Consider the following 14,500-nt stretch of genomic DNA (forward strand, 5'->3'; position numbering starts at 1 on the left):
TTATCATTACCAAAATATTTAATCCTTGGGTAACTATCCTATATGATACCTACCATTTTTTGGTAGGATGGGTTGTTTTCTAGAATTGATACTTATAATTGATTAACTATTTACTCGCTACAAATATATGTAACAAATATCTTCCTCTGACCTCTGCTCAGGAATAAATAGTATCAATTCTGACTGTGATACAATCTAACCAGTACAAGGTATACCACAATATACCATAATCATCTTTACATATTATTAGTGATAGATTACATCATATTACCCGTATTCACTAAACCTACAACTATTATTTTTTTGAGATACTATGATAATTTTATCCTCTACTACGTTGCCTATCATGAGTGCCTGAATCTATTCCACTCAAATTATTGTTTATATAAATAAAGGACACCACCTGGTCTCATAATTGTTTATTTAAAAACCTGATTTTGATTAGACCAACTCATACTCTACCCACTTTGACCTGTTTTCCACTATACTGGATGTCAATGCTTTGGTTAGAAAAATAACTTTATACAAGCATTTTTCACAAATAACATACACAACTGATGAACAAGAGAATAGTTCATTGGTAGAAAACACTGCACACAAAGAGGAACACTCCATAGGTTTACAATTCATAGATCTATGTAATCTGAAAACACTAATTTCACTGCAAGCTATAACACTCAGAGAAGCCAGAACTTATGACTCCATTCCCAAACCCAAAACTTAATTTCACACTAAATCGCATTTCTATCCAGTGCACAGTAGAAGTGAAGCAATTGAAATGTTTCAAAATCTTGTAGAGTTAGAACTCACTAGTTTGCACTCCACCTTAGAGTCTGCACCAAGTACAGCTACCAACCCCACGAGTAAACACAATTTATCTATTAGTGAACAACAAGCACTAAAGACACTTAGCAATAATAAGGATATAGTGGTCACCCCGGCGGATAAAGGGGGTGCGGTAGTAATCCTCAACACAGAAGACTACAAAAGAGAAGTATATAGACAACTGAATGATAGAGAGACATACCAAAAATTGACTTACAATCCAACTAATAAATATAAACAAGAACTCCACACATTACTAGATTCTGCAGTGGAAGAAGGGCTTTTAAGTCAAGAAACAGCAGACCATTGCCTGGTAGAACATCCCATCATTCCTACCTTTCGCATAGTACCGAAGATACACAAATCTCTTATTGACACACCAGGCAGGCCCATCGTAGCCAGCAGAGGTTCACTGTGTGAAAGGATAAGCAATTGGCTTGATAATATACTACAACCCATAGTCAAGTCTCTACCTGGATACATACGTGATACCACACATCTTATACAACAAATTCAATCAATCACATGGCAGGAAGATTACACTTGGTTATCTGTTGATGTATCAGCTCTTTACTCTAGTATTCCCCATGAGAAAGGCCTTAAAGCTTTAACATATATGCTAAAGAGACACACCAGTTATCCAGAAGAATTTATCATATTTCTTGAAGAACTCACAAGATTCCTTCTTACACATAACTACTTTGTCTTCGAGGACCAGTACTACCTCCAAAAATGTGGCCCAGCCATGGGGGCCAAGTTTGCCCCCTCATATGCAAATTTGTATATGGGGTACATCTTTATCTCTTTGGGGGTGGACTGGCCCTCAACGACAAAGTAGTAGTATATGGTAGATTTATAGATGATCTCATTCTTATCTATAAGAAAAATACTGAACTCACCATTCAGGAGATCATCAATTTCTTTAACAATAACACATTAAACCTGACATTCACGCACCAAAATAATGATAATATCATTAATTTTCTAGACCTTACACTAGAACACAATAGTGAAGGAAAAATAATAACTAGTACTTTTAGAAAACCTCTATCAAGAAACACTATACTTAGAGCAGACTCTTGTCATGCTCCACATATGCAAAAAGGAATTCCCAAGGGCCAATACCTGAGACTGTGGAGAAACTGCAGTTCTCTCCAATTGTACATTAAACAAGCAGATGAACTTACTAATAGACTCATAGCTAGAGGCTATAAAAAAAAGTATCCTTCTCAAAACTAAATCTCAAGTAGCAAGGATAGGACAACATTACTTAACAATAAAGCAGCAAAAAGAACAATCACTAGTAATAACAAAAGAAACTTCACATTCAAAGAAGATATTTGTTTTGTAACCAAATATAGCAATCAATTTTACACTATTACAAAGATCATTAAGAAATACTTACCAGTTCTCAACAGTGACATCACTTTGAGAAACAAATTACAGAAACATATAAGATTTGTAGCCAAAAAAGCACCAACTATACGTGACAAGATCACACACAAGTTTCATAACAAAATCTCACCAATAACCAGTTGGCTAACCCCCACTAAAGGCAACTATAGATGTGGCCATGTACCATGTAAAAGCTGCAAATATACTGATAAATGTCTTACGTTCAGTTCCTCAGAAACTCACAAATCATATTCAATAACTACTAGAATGGACTGTACGTCCACTCACATAATATATATAATTACATGTACATATTGCCAACAGCAATATATAGGTATCACGACACGTCCATTGAAGGGCCGTATAAGAGAACATCTCTTATCAATAGAAGAGGAATTTCCTAGGACACCAGTGGCCAAACATTTCCACACACATGAACACAAACTCATCCATTTTACATTTAAAGCCATAGAACAAATAACAAATAACCCACTAGCGGGACATAGGAACAAAACGTTATCCAAAAGAGAAGTATATTGGATATTCATGCTACAAACTAGAGTACCACAAGGCATGAATAAAAGATATGATGTCAACCTACATATAGAGTAAGCAAGGTATATCCAATTTACACATCCAACTTGCTTCCATACACCACCCCCAAAAAAACAAAACAAATAAAAATAAAAACAAACAATACATACATAACCAGTATAACTAAGTATATACAACACATTAAGTATATACATAAATATGCTTCCATATCTTTTTCTCCCCCCCCACCTCCCACCGGGGTTTGCTCAAATTATCCATGTTAGATCCATCCCTCCCAAAAAATTTAAAATATTTTTTTTTCCCTTTACTATCTAATAAGAAAATGTTTTTAACATAATCAATCCGTTGATTATATTTCTTATCTACCATTGTCATTTCTATCTTGCTGTTGGCATATTAGTTAACATATTCCAACATTTCCCCCTTTAGTGTTAGACTTTGAGTGTTTCTTCCTTATAAAAATATTCTTTTGCAATCACAACCACACTGTCTTTCACATAACTCTCTAATAAATAATGTGACATATACTAAATAGTCTCACATTAGGTAGGGGTCGTATACAGAAGAGGATATTCTGGAGTTCATACAATGCTTTACATCCTTTCAGAATGTTATTAATCATTTTAATGAATAATTATGTACTGCATATTGCTGTTGTTTTATGGTGGGCCACATATGGTTTTTCCTTTGCAAGTGACCATTTTGGTTCACTCTAGCAAATGTAGATCAATTTAACTATGTTTTTACCTAATTGCTCTATTGCTCTAGTGCAAAAGAAAACCTACCACCTACAAATATATACATAATTATCCATAATTTACTCAAATGCACTGAGCCAATACTCCCATTTTTTGAGTCACATTCAAAGTATTACAACAGCTAAAATACAAAAACTATTGGAAAATTATCTGTAAACAAGTGTTATGTATACAAACAAGTGTTAAATATGTCATCTGTTCTAGAATGTACTCTGCTGCTCTGGACCACTATGACAAGTGTGTGTGATGTTATTAATGAACCAATCTATGAAAGGTTACACTCACCTAAATGGTTAACACCATATTCACCCTGATTGGCCATCCACACCCTTATAAGGACCCTGACCAGCAGAGACTGATATCTCTGATGAAGCGCATGTGTCCATGCGCGAAACGCATAAGATAGGAGCTTACCTTGTGTCTGTATGAAGCCTGCTCCTAATAAACCTTGTTGATCTACTACAAGACTCAGCTTTCCTTTTTTCCTCATTTATATCAACTCATACTATAATGTCCTAATTCAGAGTGGTCAACTAATCCGGTTATTTGAAGTCTATTGCTACTTAGAATTAAGTTGACATATTCATGGGTTTTTAAATTGTATTGTTTTTTCCATTATTTTTAAAGTCCAATAAAAGTTATGTTTTCCTTTATCCCACACAATCGCCATCTTGTAACTTAGTCGAGTATTCCACTCATCTGGGAATTTAGAGTGTTATCCATGTGTACAATTCTTGGAGATTTCGATCCCCTTTTGTGTTTCAATGTTAAACTAGTACACAGCACCGTATAGTGATACTTAACTTATTACTTTAGGAGGAAAGTACAAAATATTCTCCTCCTTTTAATTATCTGTAATTATCAGTATCTATAGTTATATTCCCTGTTAATATCCAGTGGTGCCAAGTGTTTATTCTTCAATAGTATCTTATCATCAATTAATACTTGTGACTTTATTGAATCACACAAAGACAGCTTGACATAATATTGTTTCTATCATCTGGCTACACTCTGCCAACGTTAGCTACAACAAGCCACTTATTATTGGATTTATGATTTTATTCCACTTGATTATCTGCAAAGCAGAGAGTGTTAGACAGTAAATACTGTTTAAACTTCAAGTTTAAACAGTCAAGTTTTATGTATGTTTTTAATTGAGACACCGGTGTCAACTTATTGTCAATATTTGGTTGTGTATATATTTTAAGTTTTAGATTTATCTGATATAGTTTTATTAAATTATTTTCATTTTCACCGTATCTGTATTTGCATTTAATTTTGGCGAATTGTGTGTACTTCCTTATAGAGAGTCAAAGATTATCTCTGTCTTCCTTTATGCGCTATTAGAGCAAACTTCCATATAATTAGCAAAGGTTACCACCAGGTGCTAAAAAGTATACAAATATATATTTTTTTACACCACAGACACGAACACCTGTTCCAACCTCAGTCAGCCTAAGACGCCACTAACTATCCAATGGCCCATACTTTTAACTTATAGTCCGCACTTGTGAGAAGTGCGAACAGTTAGTAGGCTAGTACTGTTTTTTCTTCCAAGTTCAGTGTACACCCCGTTTATCTCTCTTCAGAGAGGTACCCATCAGGGATGCCCGTTGCCCCCACTGCTTTTTGATCTGGCTCTGGAGCCACTTGCTCTTAAATTGAAACAGACATATCTGGGAATGCTATTGAATGCTCCTCTTCATCACTGACCCCGCCTTGCACGTCCCTAGGATCATAGACATTTTATACAAAGTTAACATGAGCAAATCTGAAATCTTATGGCTAACCGACCACTAATCTGACAAATCCCTATACCCTTTTACTGTGCAGCCTGACACTCTGACCTGGGGATTGAGCTTCATCGCAATCCACACAAAATCTATGACCTTAACATTACAAAGCAATGTGGTCAGCTGCAGTCTCAGCTAAAAGTCTTGACCAGACTCCCCCTCGGTTTATCTGGTCGAATTAACCTTGTAAAAATGTTAATTTTGCCTAGATTGTTGTATCCTCTGTTGATTATGCCTTTCTTATCACTAAAGGGGACTTAACAATGACTAATAAAGCAATTCAACTATTTATTTGGAAGGGAAAGAAAACTACACCAACCCTATCTCAATGGAGGCTTGGCTCTTCCATACCTGAGGTGGTACAACTGGGCAGCGTTGATACGGCTGACCCTAGACTGGCATCTCCGCTCAGCACACTTTACTGATCCCTCTCTGGAGGGGACCATGCTGGCACCACATTCCCTAGCATATCTCCCTTACATTCCACTCCGAGACCTTCCATCAGAAATAAAGCACAACATAATGTACAAAGATACACTGAAAGCCTGGTGGTTGGTTCTTGGGCATTTGGGCAGGAGGCTTCCCTCCTCCAGATTCATCCCCTTGACGGTAAATAAGGACTTTCCAGTCGGGAGCGAGTCAGCCCCATTCCAGATGTGGTAGACAGTGAGCATTGATTCTGTTGGCGCTCTCCTGGACCCGTTGTCACAGATGGTCAGAACTTTTCAGGATTTAAGGCGTGAGTTTGGCTTGCCTAACATGCATTTTTATGTATACCTACAGTGTAGACACTACGTAAACACCCTTATTGCCCAGGACCCTGGTTTTTGGGATCTCTCCCCTTTCGCTATTATTCACACAGCCTTTAAGATGGGTCGATTCTCATTGTCTCCGATTTATCAGGGAATGCTCAGGCGTGCAGCGGACAACACTGTAGATGACATTGTGACTCGTATGAGAGGTGAGGGAATAGTTGACATTACTGCTGACGACATTAAAAATAGCTTGATTTTGACCAAAAGGGCTAGCTTGGTGATTCCCCTCAAAGAAATGCAGACTATTTCACCCCGGCACGCATGGCATATTGGAATCTCAAGTATCCTAACAGATGTATTAAGTGTTCTCTGCCCAAACCCACAATTAGTCATTACTTTTTTGACAGCCCATGCATCAGATGCTTCTGGTGCCAGTTACAATACTGGATCAAGATTGCATTGGAAATGAATGTAACCCTAGACTTAAAGGCAATATACCTATTTGGGTGGGAGGGACAGATTGGCACAATACAGGTCCTGCTTACCCTATGCATCATTCTGGCCTGTCAATGTATTCTGGCCCTCTGTATCACCAACCATCCTCCCTCCCTATCTCAGTTTAAACACCGGTTACTCAGGCAACTTTTTGTAGAACAGCTTGACACCAAGTTGGACACAAGGCACAGATTGAGGTAATTCTTGAATAAATGGCGGTGCTTTATTCAGATTTCCCCCCCTTGCATTACCACATCACATATTACAACCATTTTCACATTATGAACTGTTCTTGGAGGCATCCCTTAGGGGAGATTGGAGTACTCTCGACTTTGAACAGAGTTGTCTAGTACAGGCCACCAGATGGGAGGAGATACTTATTGAGGGCTAACATCTCTTGCATTAAGGAATAAGTGAATGCTATGGCCACATTATGTTTTTGGATATGGAATTGGAGGAGTGGAGAGAGTCCCCCCCTTTCCCACCTTTTTTTCTTTTTCTTGTGTACACGGGTTCAACCCTGATAGTGTAATATTCGCACCTAGACTCTATATTTGGAAAGTATAGTAGTTTGTTAGTTGTTTGTTAATGTTGCTGTATAGTTGGAAAAAGTGAAAATGTAAGTTGGTATTTGGTAGTTTGCATGGACTCTTGCATCCTGGACCATCAACAAAAGTTGCCCCCATCCTGGAAATGTGTGCACTCTTAAAGACTTTCTAACATTGTTATCTTTATATGTATGCAATTATCTAACTTGCGTATGTAGCATTCAGCTGGAAAGGCTATACATAATTGTTGTTTAACCATGTGAACCCAAATAAAAAAGAATTTGAAAAAAAAAAAATAATAATAATTATGGCAAACCATGAATGAAAATTACTCCATCATCACAGAGTATTTTAAAAAAAGGCTATGTTTAGTCTTTTTTGCAGCCACTTATTCACAACATCTGGCCAAATGTAGTGTTCATCATTGTATCATTCATCATTGTATCATTATTTCCCTACTCCCTCTTGCCTCAAAGCTCCTCGAAAAGCTAGTACACCTGTATGCAAGTCTATCCCATTTCCTTGCACTAAACTCTCTTCTTGACCCACTGCAATCTGGTTTTCTTCCCCATCATTCCACAGAGACAGCCATTGTCAAGGTTACCAATGACCTAGTTACAGCAAAATCCCAAGGCCACTTCTCTCTGCTTATCCTCCTTGATCTATCTGCAGCCTTTGACAATGTTGACCACCCTCTTTTGCTCCAAACCCTCCAATCCTTCAGCATTTGTGACACATCTCTGTTGTGGTTCTATTCCTATTTATCTAACCCTACCTTTAGTGTAGCCTTCTACAGAGCATCCTCTGCCCCATCACCACTTTATGTTGGGGTACCTCAAGGCTCTGTCCTCGGTCCCCTTCTCTTTTCAATCTACACGTCATCATTAGGTTCCTTAATAAAGTCCCACGGGTTTCAATACCATTTGTAGGCCAATGACACCCAAATCTACCTCTCTGCACCAGACCTACCTCCTTCCTTACTAACCCGCATCACAAACTGTCTTTCTCATATCTCATCTTGGATGTCCTCTCACTACCTTAAGCTAAACCTCTCCAAAACTGAACTCCTTATTTTTCCCCCTTCTTCTAAAATCTCCACCCCCCAATTTTCTAGAACTGTTGATAATTCCATCATTACCTCTACCCCACATGCCCGATGTCTTGGGGTCACACTTGACTCAGACCTTTCCTTCACTCCTCACATCCAGTCCTTGGCTAAAGCCTGCCGCTTCCAACTTTAAAAGATCTCTAAAATTAGACATTTCCTTTCACAAGACACAACTAAGATTTTAATCTACTCTCTCATCCTTTCCTGCCTTGACTACTGCAACTCCATCCTCTCTGGTCTACCTAGCTGCCACCTAGCTCCTTTACAATCCATAATGAATGCCTCTGCCAGACTCATCTTCCTTACATGTTGGTCTTCATCTGCTGCACCTCTCTGCCAATCCCTTCACTGGCTTCCTCTTGCCTCCAGGATTAAACACAAAATCCTTACTCTGACAATCAAAGCCCTCAACTGCACTGTTCCCCCCTAAATTTCAGACCTTGTTTCCAGATACCCTCCCTCCCGTCCCCTTCGCTCTGCTCACAATCTCCTACTATCCTCATCTCTTGTTACTTCCTCACATTCCCGTTTACAGGACTTCTTGAGACTGGCCCCCATCTTATGGAACTCCCTGCCTCACTCCACAAGACTCTCCCCTAGTTTTAATAGCTTCAAGCGCTCCCTAAAGACTCTACTATTCAGGGATGCATAACTAACCTTTCCTAACTCCATTGCTTTCCCCTTGAACCCCTTAGAATGTAAGCCTATGAGCCCAGCTGTTTGCAGATCCCTTCACAAGAGCCGACTACAACAGTGCAACTCTTGGCAGGGCCCTCTACCTATTCGATCCCTATAAACGTTATCCTGTATACCGACTATGTTTATAGCGCTGCAGAATCTATTGGCACTCTACAAATACCTGATAATAATAATTAGGTGTTTTACTGCCATAAAAATTTTGTGTTCACCCATGTCCTATGAGTACAAAGATACCCCCGACGTACAGGTTTTATGGGGTTTCAGGAAGTTGCAGGGCCAAATATGGGGCCAGCCCATTTAAATGGAAATTTGGCACATTGATTTTCTGGACCTATGTTGCATTTGAGACAGTATGGCAGCCCTGGAATGAAAATTACCCCCATCATGGCATACCATTTTCAAAGTAGACAACCAAGGGTATTTCAAAAGGGGTATGTCCAGTCTTTTTGTGTAGCCACTTAGTTACAACACCTGGCCAAATTTAGTGGTCATATATTTTTATTTGTGTTTTTCACTGCCCTTTTGCTTTTTGGATCATCATCCTTCTATGTTTTACTGATATAAAACACCCATATTTGTGTTCAGTGATGTCCCATGAGTAAAACAATACCCCCATGCATAGGTTTTATGGAGTTTCCAAAAGTTACACGGCCCAATATTGGGTGTGTCCATTTACATGAAAATTTGGCACATTGATTTTTTTGTGGAACTATGTTGCCTTTGAGACAGTATGGCAGCCCAGGAATGAAAATTACCCCCCTCATGGCATACCATTTGCAAAAGTGGATAACTCAGGATATTCTAAAAGGAGTATTTTAGTTGTTTTGTATATAAAGGGGCAGGACAAGGTTAGAGGATTTATGAAGTTAGGAATACAGAATAATAAAATAAAACTAATTTGGAACACATACAGATTGCTTTCAATTAAAAGTTTAACTCTGTGTGATATATTCTAAAGCAATTAGTGATACAGAGGTAGAGAGGGACAGTCAGGGCAATGGTAACTAGAATACTTTCTCACTCCTTTTTTATAGCAGATTCTGTATTTTTTCAGGGGTGACATTTTGCATGCTGTGGGGGGATACTAGAGGGAGTATGCCTGCTGCAGAGTCGCTCTAAATCTGATGCCGTAAGGGTTGCACTGTCAGATAAAGCAGAAAGAGTTTCAGTGCCTGAATCTTCGGCAAGAATGGCATAAGCCTCTTCTGCTGAACAGCGCACAGCCATAATTTTTTTTTATTTTATTTCTAACACTAATTCCCACTTCACCACCCCTAAAATCCCACGTCACCACCCCAATTACTACCCACTCTATTCCCTCAGAAAACTAAAAAAAAAAAGAAAAAAAAAAAAAAGGAAAGCACTGGGGAAGAGCGGTGATTGGGAACAGCAAGCGAGGGCAGTAAAGTGGTTAAAAGTAACTAAAGGTGCCCAAACATAAACCCCAATATTTTTTATCAAATTTTTGATCAGCACTGATCAAAACCCTAACAGGCTTATCCCAGTGCAAATAGGCTGATCACAGTAGCAGCTCTGTGATCAGCATCACAAATATATACTGTATATATATATATATATATATATTTTTTTTTATTATTATTATTTTAAAGCACACACACACACGCTGATCTGACTTCCTCTCTCCCTCACAGGGAAGACAGGAAGTAGATACACTTGTAACAGCCAATAATCCCATTCATTGGCTGTTACATTGTGGCAGGGGCAGATCGATGCACCTCCTGAGTGCTGATTGGATCCTAGGGGACTGCCTGAGGTGCTAGGGACATCCCCCGACCAGATCCAGCAAGCAGGAGGCAATGGAGGGGGAACAGAAAACAGAAACTGTTAGGACGTTCTATGCCATCTTAACTGCGCTAAAGCCCAACGCGGTTGGGGCGGCATAGAATTTCCTAACAGCGGGAAAGGGTTAAACTCCCTTAAAGGACCAGTCAACACATTAGATTTGCATAATCAACAAATGCAAGATAACAAGACAATGCAATAGCACTTCGTCTAAACTTCAAATGAGTAGTAGAATTTTTTATAACAAATTTTAAAGTTATGTATATTTCCACTCCCCTTGTACCATGTGATAGCAATCAGCCAATCACAAATGCATATACGTATAGTCTGAATTCTTGCACATGCTCAGTAGGATCTGGTGACTCAAAAAGTGTAAATATAAAAGACTGTGCACATTTTTTTTAATGGAAGTAAATTGGAAAGTTGTTTAAAATTACATGCTGTATCTGAATCATGAAAATTTAATTTAACCTGAGTGTGCCTCTAAATAGCCATATTTGTCTTTTTTATCAGTGAAATGCTGTACAATTAAAAAAAACTTGAGTTTTATGTCACATGTGTGTGTTTTTGCTATTTTTACAGGTGATGGATCCTAGAGCAGATGAATCAACCACAGAAATGTCTTGCTTAGGTCGCCCATTTTCCCTTGGGATGTTGTATGACTGCCGGGAAGACAAACTTATCCCAGGTAATTCGCTGACATTATAAAGTAAACTATATAATGTAAATTTATTCAGTAAATTATATAAAGTAAATGTATTCAGTAAATTTTATACTGTAAATTTATTCAGTAAATTATATACTGTAAATTTATACAGTAAATTATATACAATAAATATATTCTGTAAATAATATACAGTAAATGTATTCAGTAAATTTTATACTGTAAATTTATTCAGTAAATTATATACAGTAAATGTATTCAGTAAATTTTATACAGTAAATGTTTACAGTAAATTATATACAGTAAATTATATACAGTAAATTTATCCAGTAAACTATTTACTGTTAATATACACAGTAATTTAGAGAATAGGGGCGATAGTAAGCGCTGAATAGCTTAAAAGGCTGGAAACTAAATTCTGGCGAATAATTTATTCCATATACATTCAAATTAAAATCACAGATAAAATGTTAAAACACAATGTTCATATATAAATACAGTAAAATTCTGTTCATGGATCCATGAAATATTCCAGGAGTTTTGTACCTGGCTACTTTAGTTATACAAAACCTTGAATGTAGCTATCTTCAAAGTTCTTATGTGTGTTTAGGATAGATTAATAAGTCGGTTACCTGACTTTGGCGTTCTAGATATGGTTCTATTGTCAGTGGATGAAAAAAATGTGTGGACTGTGGTTCAGATCAGACCAATGTGATGTGCAACAATAAGCAATAAACAATATATCAACTTTCAAATAAACATTAAAATCTCAGCACATGATGGTGTAAAAGCATTCGTTCAAACTTCAATACAAAATTCAAAAAATAATGCAATAATCAAAGGCGTGTGAGATCCGTTACCGGACCAAGTGGAGGAGGGGCTGTGAAAGAACGTGACGTTGATGCAAAAAGTAGGTGTTTAACCCCAGAGAAATGTGAATCCACACTAGCGCTAGTGAAAAAAAATTCAAAAAGAAAAAAATATATAAAAAATATATATAAAAATAAAGAAATATAGAAAAATATATATATAGTTCAATGTAGATCAATCTTGAACAGATGAAAAAATGTGAGACAGATGAAAATAATGTGTATCTTCAAAAATAAATGAATAATCCCCTTGAAAAATAAAACAAAATTATCTGCAATCCAAAAGTGTAAAATTACGTAAAACAAATATAAATTTTGATGGGCAAAAGTCTTAATTGGCAGAGATTCTATATAGGTGCTCCAAAACACAGAGCCGCTTCAGCACCCTAGGTGCCAGATCCGGAGGTGGTAGTTACCAACTGGTAAGTGATATTGTTAGTGTCTATGATGGAAGTCCATATAGTATATATAGAAATGTTGTTCATAAAGTCAATATCACAAAAATATAAAAAACATAATTTATGTAAGAACTTACCTGATAAATTAATTTCTTTCATATTAGCAAGAGTCCATGAGCTAGTGACGTATGGGATATACATTCCTACCAGGAGGGGCAAAGTTTCCCAAACCTTAAAATGCCTATAAATACACCCCTCACCACACCCACAATTCAGTTTAACGAATAGCCAAGAAGTGGGGTGATAAAAAAGTGCGAAAGCATATAAAATAAGGAATTGGAATAATTGTGCTTTATACAAAAAAATCATAACCACCACAAAAAAGGGGTGGGCCTCATGGACTCTTGCTAATATGAAAGAAATGAATTTATCAGGTACGTTCTTACATAAATTATGTTTTCTTTCATGTAATTAGCAAGAGTCCATGAGCTAGTGACGTATGGGATAATGACTACCCAAGATGTGGATCTTTCCACACAAGAGTCACTAGAGAGGGAGGGATAAAATAAAGACAGCCAATTCCTGCTGAAAATAATCCACACCCAAAATAAAGTTTAATAAAAAACATAAGCAGAAGATTCAGACTGAAACTGCTGCCTGAAATACTTTTCTACCAAAAACTGCTTCAGAAGAAGAAAATACATCAAAATGGTAGAATTTAGTAAAAATATGCAAAGAGGACCAAGTTGCAACTTTGCAAATGTGATCAACCGAAGCTTCATTCCTAAACGCCCAGGAAGTAGAAACTGACCTGGTAGAATGAGCTGTAATCCTCTGAGGCGGAGTTTTACCCGACTCAACATAGGCAAGATGAATTAAAGATTTCAACCAAGATGCCAAAGAAATGGCAGAAGCTTTCTGGCCTTTTCTAGAACCGGAAAAGAGAACAAATAAACTAGAAGTCTTTCGGAAAGACTTAGTAGCTTCAACATAATATTTCAAAGCTCTAACAACATCCAAAGAATGCAATGATTTCTCCTTAGAATTCTTAGGATTAGGACATAATGAAGGAACCACAATTTCTCTACTAAAGTTGTTGGAATTCACAACTTTAGGTAAAAATTCAAAAGAAGTTCGCAACACCACCTCATCCTGATGAAAAATCAGAAAAGGAGACTCACAAGAAAGAGCAGATAAATCAGAAACTCTTCTGGCAGAAGAGATGGCCAAAAGGAACAAAACTTTCCAAGAAAGTAATTTAATGACCAATGAATGCATAGGTTCAAAGGGAGGAGCTTGAAGAGCTCCCAGAACCAAATTCAAACTCCAAGGAGGAGAAATTGACTTAATGACAGGTTTTATACGAACCAAAGCTTGTATAAAACAATAAATATCAGGAAGAATAGCAATCTTTCTGTGAAAAAGAACAGAAAGAGCAGAGATTTGTCCTTTCAAGGAACTTGCAGACAAACCCTTATCTAAACCATCCTGAAGAAACTGTAAAATTCTCGGTATTCTAAAAGAATGCCAAGAAAAAAGATGAGAAAGACACCAAAAAATATAAGTCTTCCAGACTCTATAATATATCTCTCTAGATACAGATTTACGAGCCTGAAACATAGTATTAATCACAGAGTCAGAGAAACCTCTTTGACCAAGAATCAAGCGTTCAATCTCCATACCTTAAAATTTAAGGATTTGAGATCCTGATGGAAAAAAGGACCTTGCGACAGAAGGTCTGGTCTTAACGGAAGAGTCCACGGCTGGCAAGAGGCCATCCGGACAAGATCCGCATACCAAACCATGCCGGAGCTACCAGCAGAACAAACGAGCAT

General features: G+C 37.4%; 1 protein-coding gene across 1 annotated transcript in view; it reads left to right on the forward strand.

Annotated features, from left to right (window-relative positions):
- Positions 1–14,500, forward strand: part of LOC128661246 (uncharacterized) — a 121,714-nt gene that overhangs the window by 11,531 nt on the left and 95,683 nt on the right. Inside the window, exons 2-3 of the mRNA XM_053715524.1 lie at positions 753–994; positions 11,317–11,422. Coding sequence (XP_053571499.1) covers positions 753–994; positions 11,317–11,422 — 348 coding nt within the window. The remainder of the gene's footprint in view (positions 1–752; positions 995–11,316; positions 11,423–14,500) is intronic.

The sequence above is a fragment of the Bombina bombina genome, chromosome 5 (genome assembly GCF_027579735.1).
Source record: "Bombina bombina isolate aBomBom1 chromosome 5, aBomBom1.pri, whole genome shotgun sequence".
NCBI lineage: Eukaryota > Metazoa > Chordata > Amphibia > Anura > Bombinatoridae > Bombina > Bombina bombina.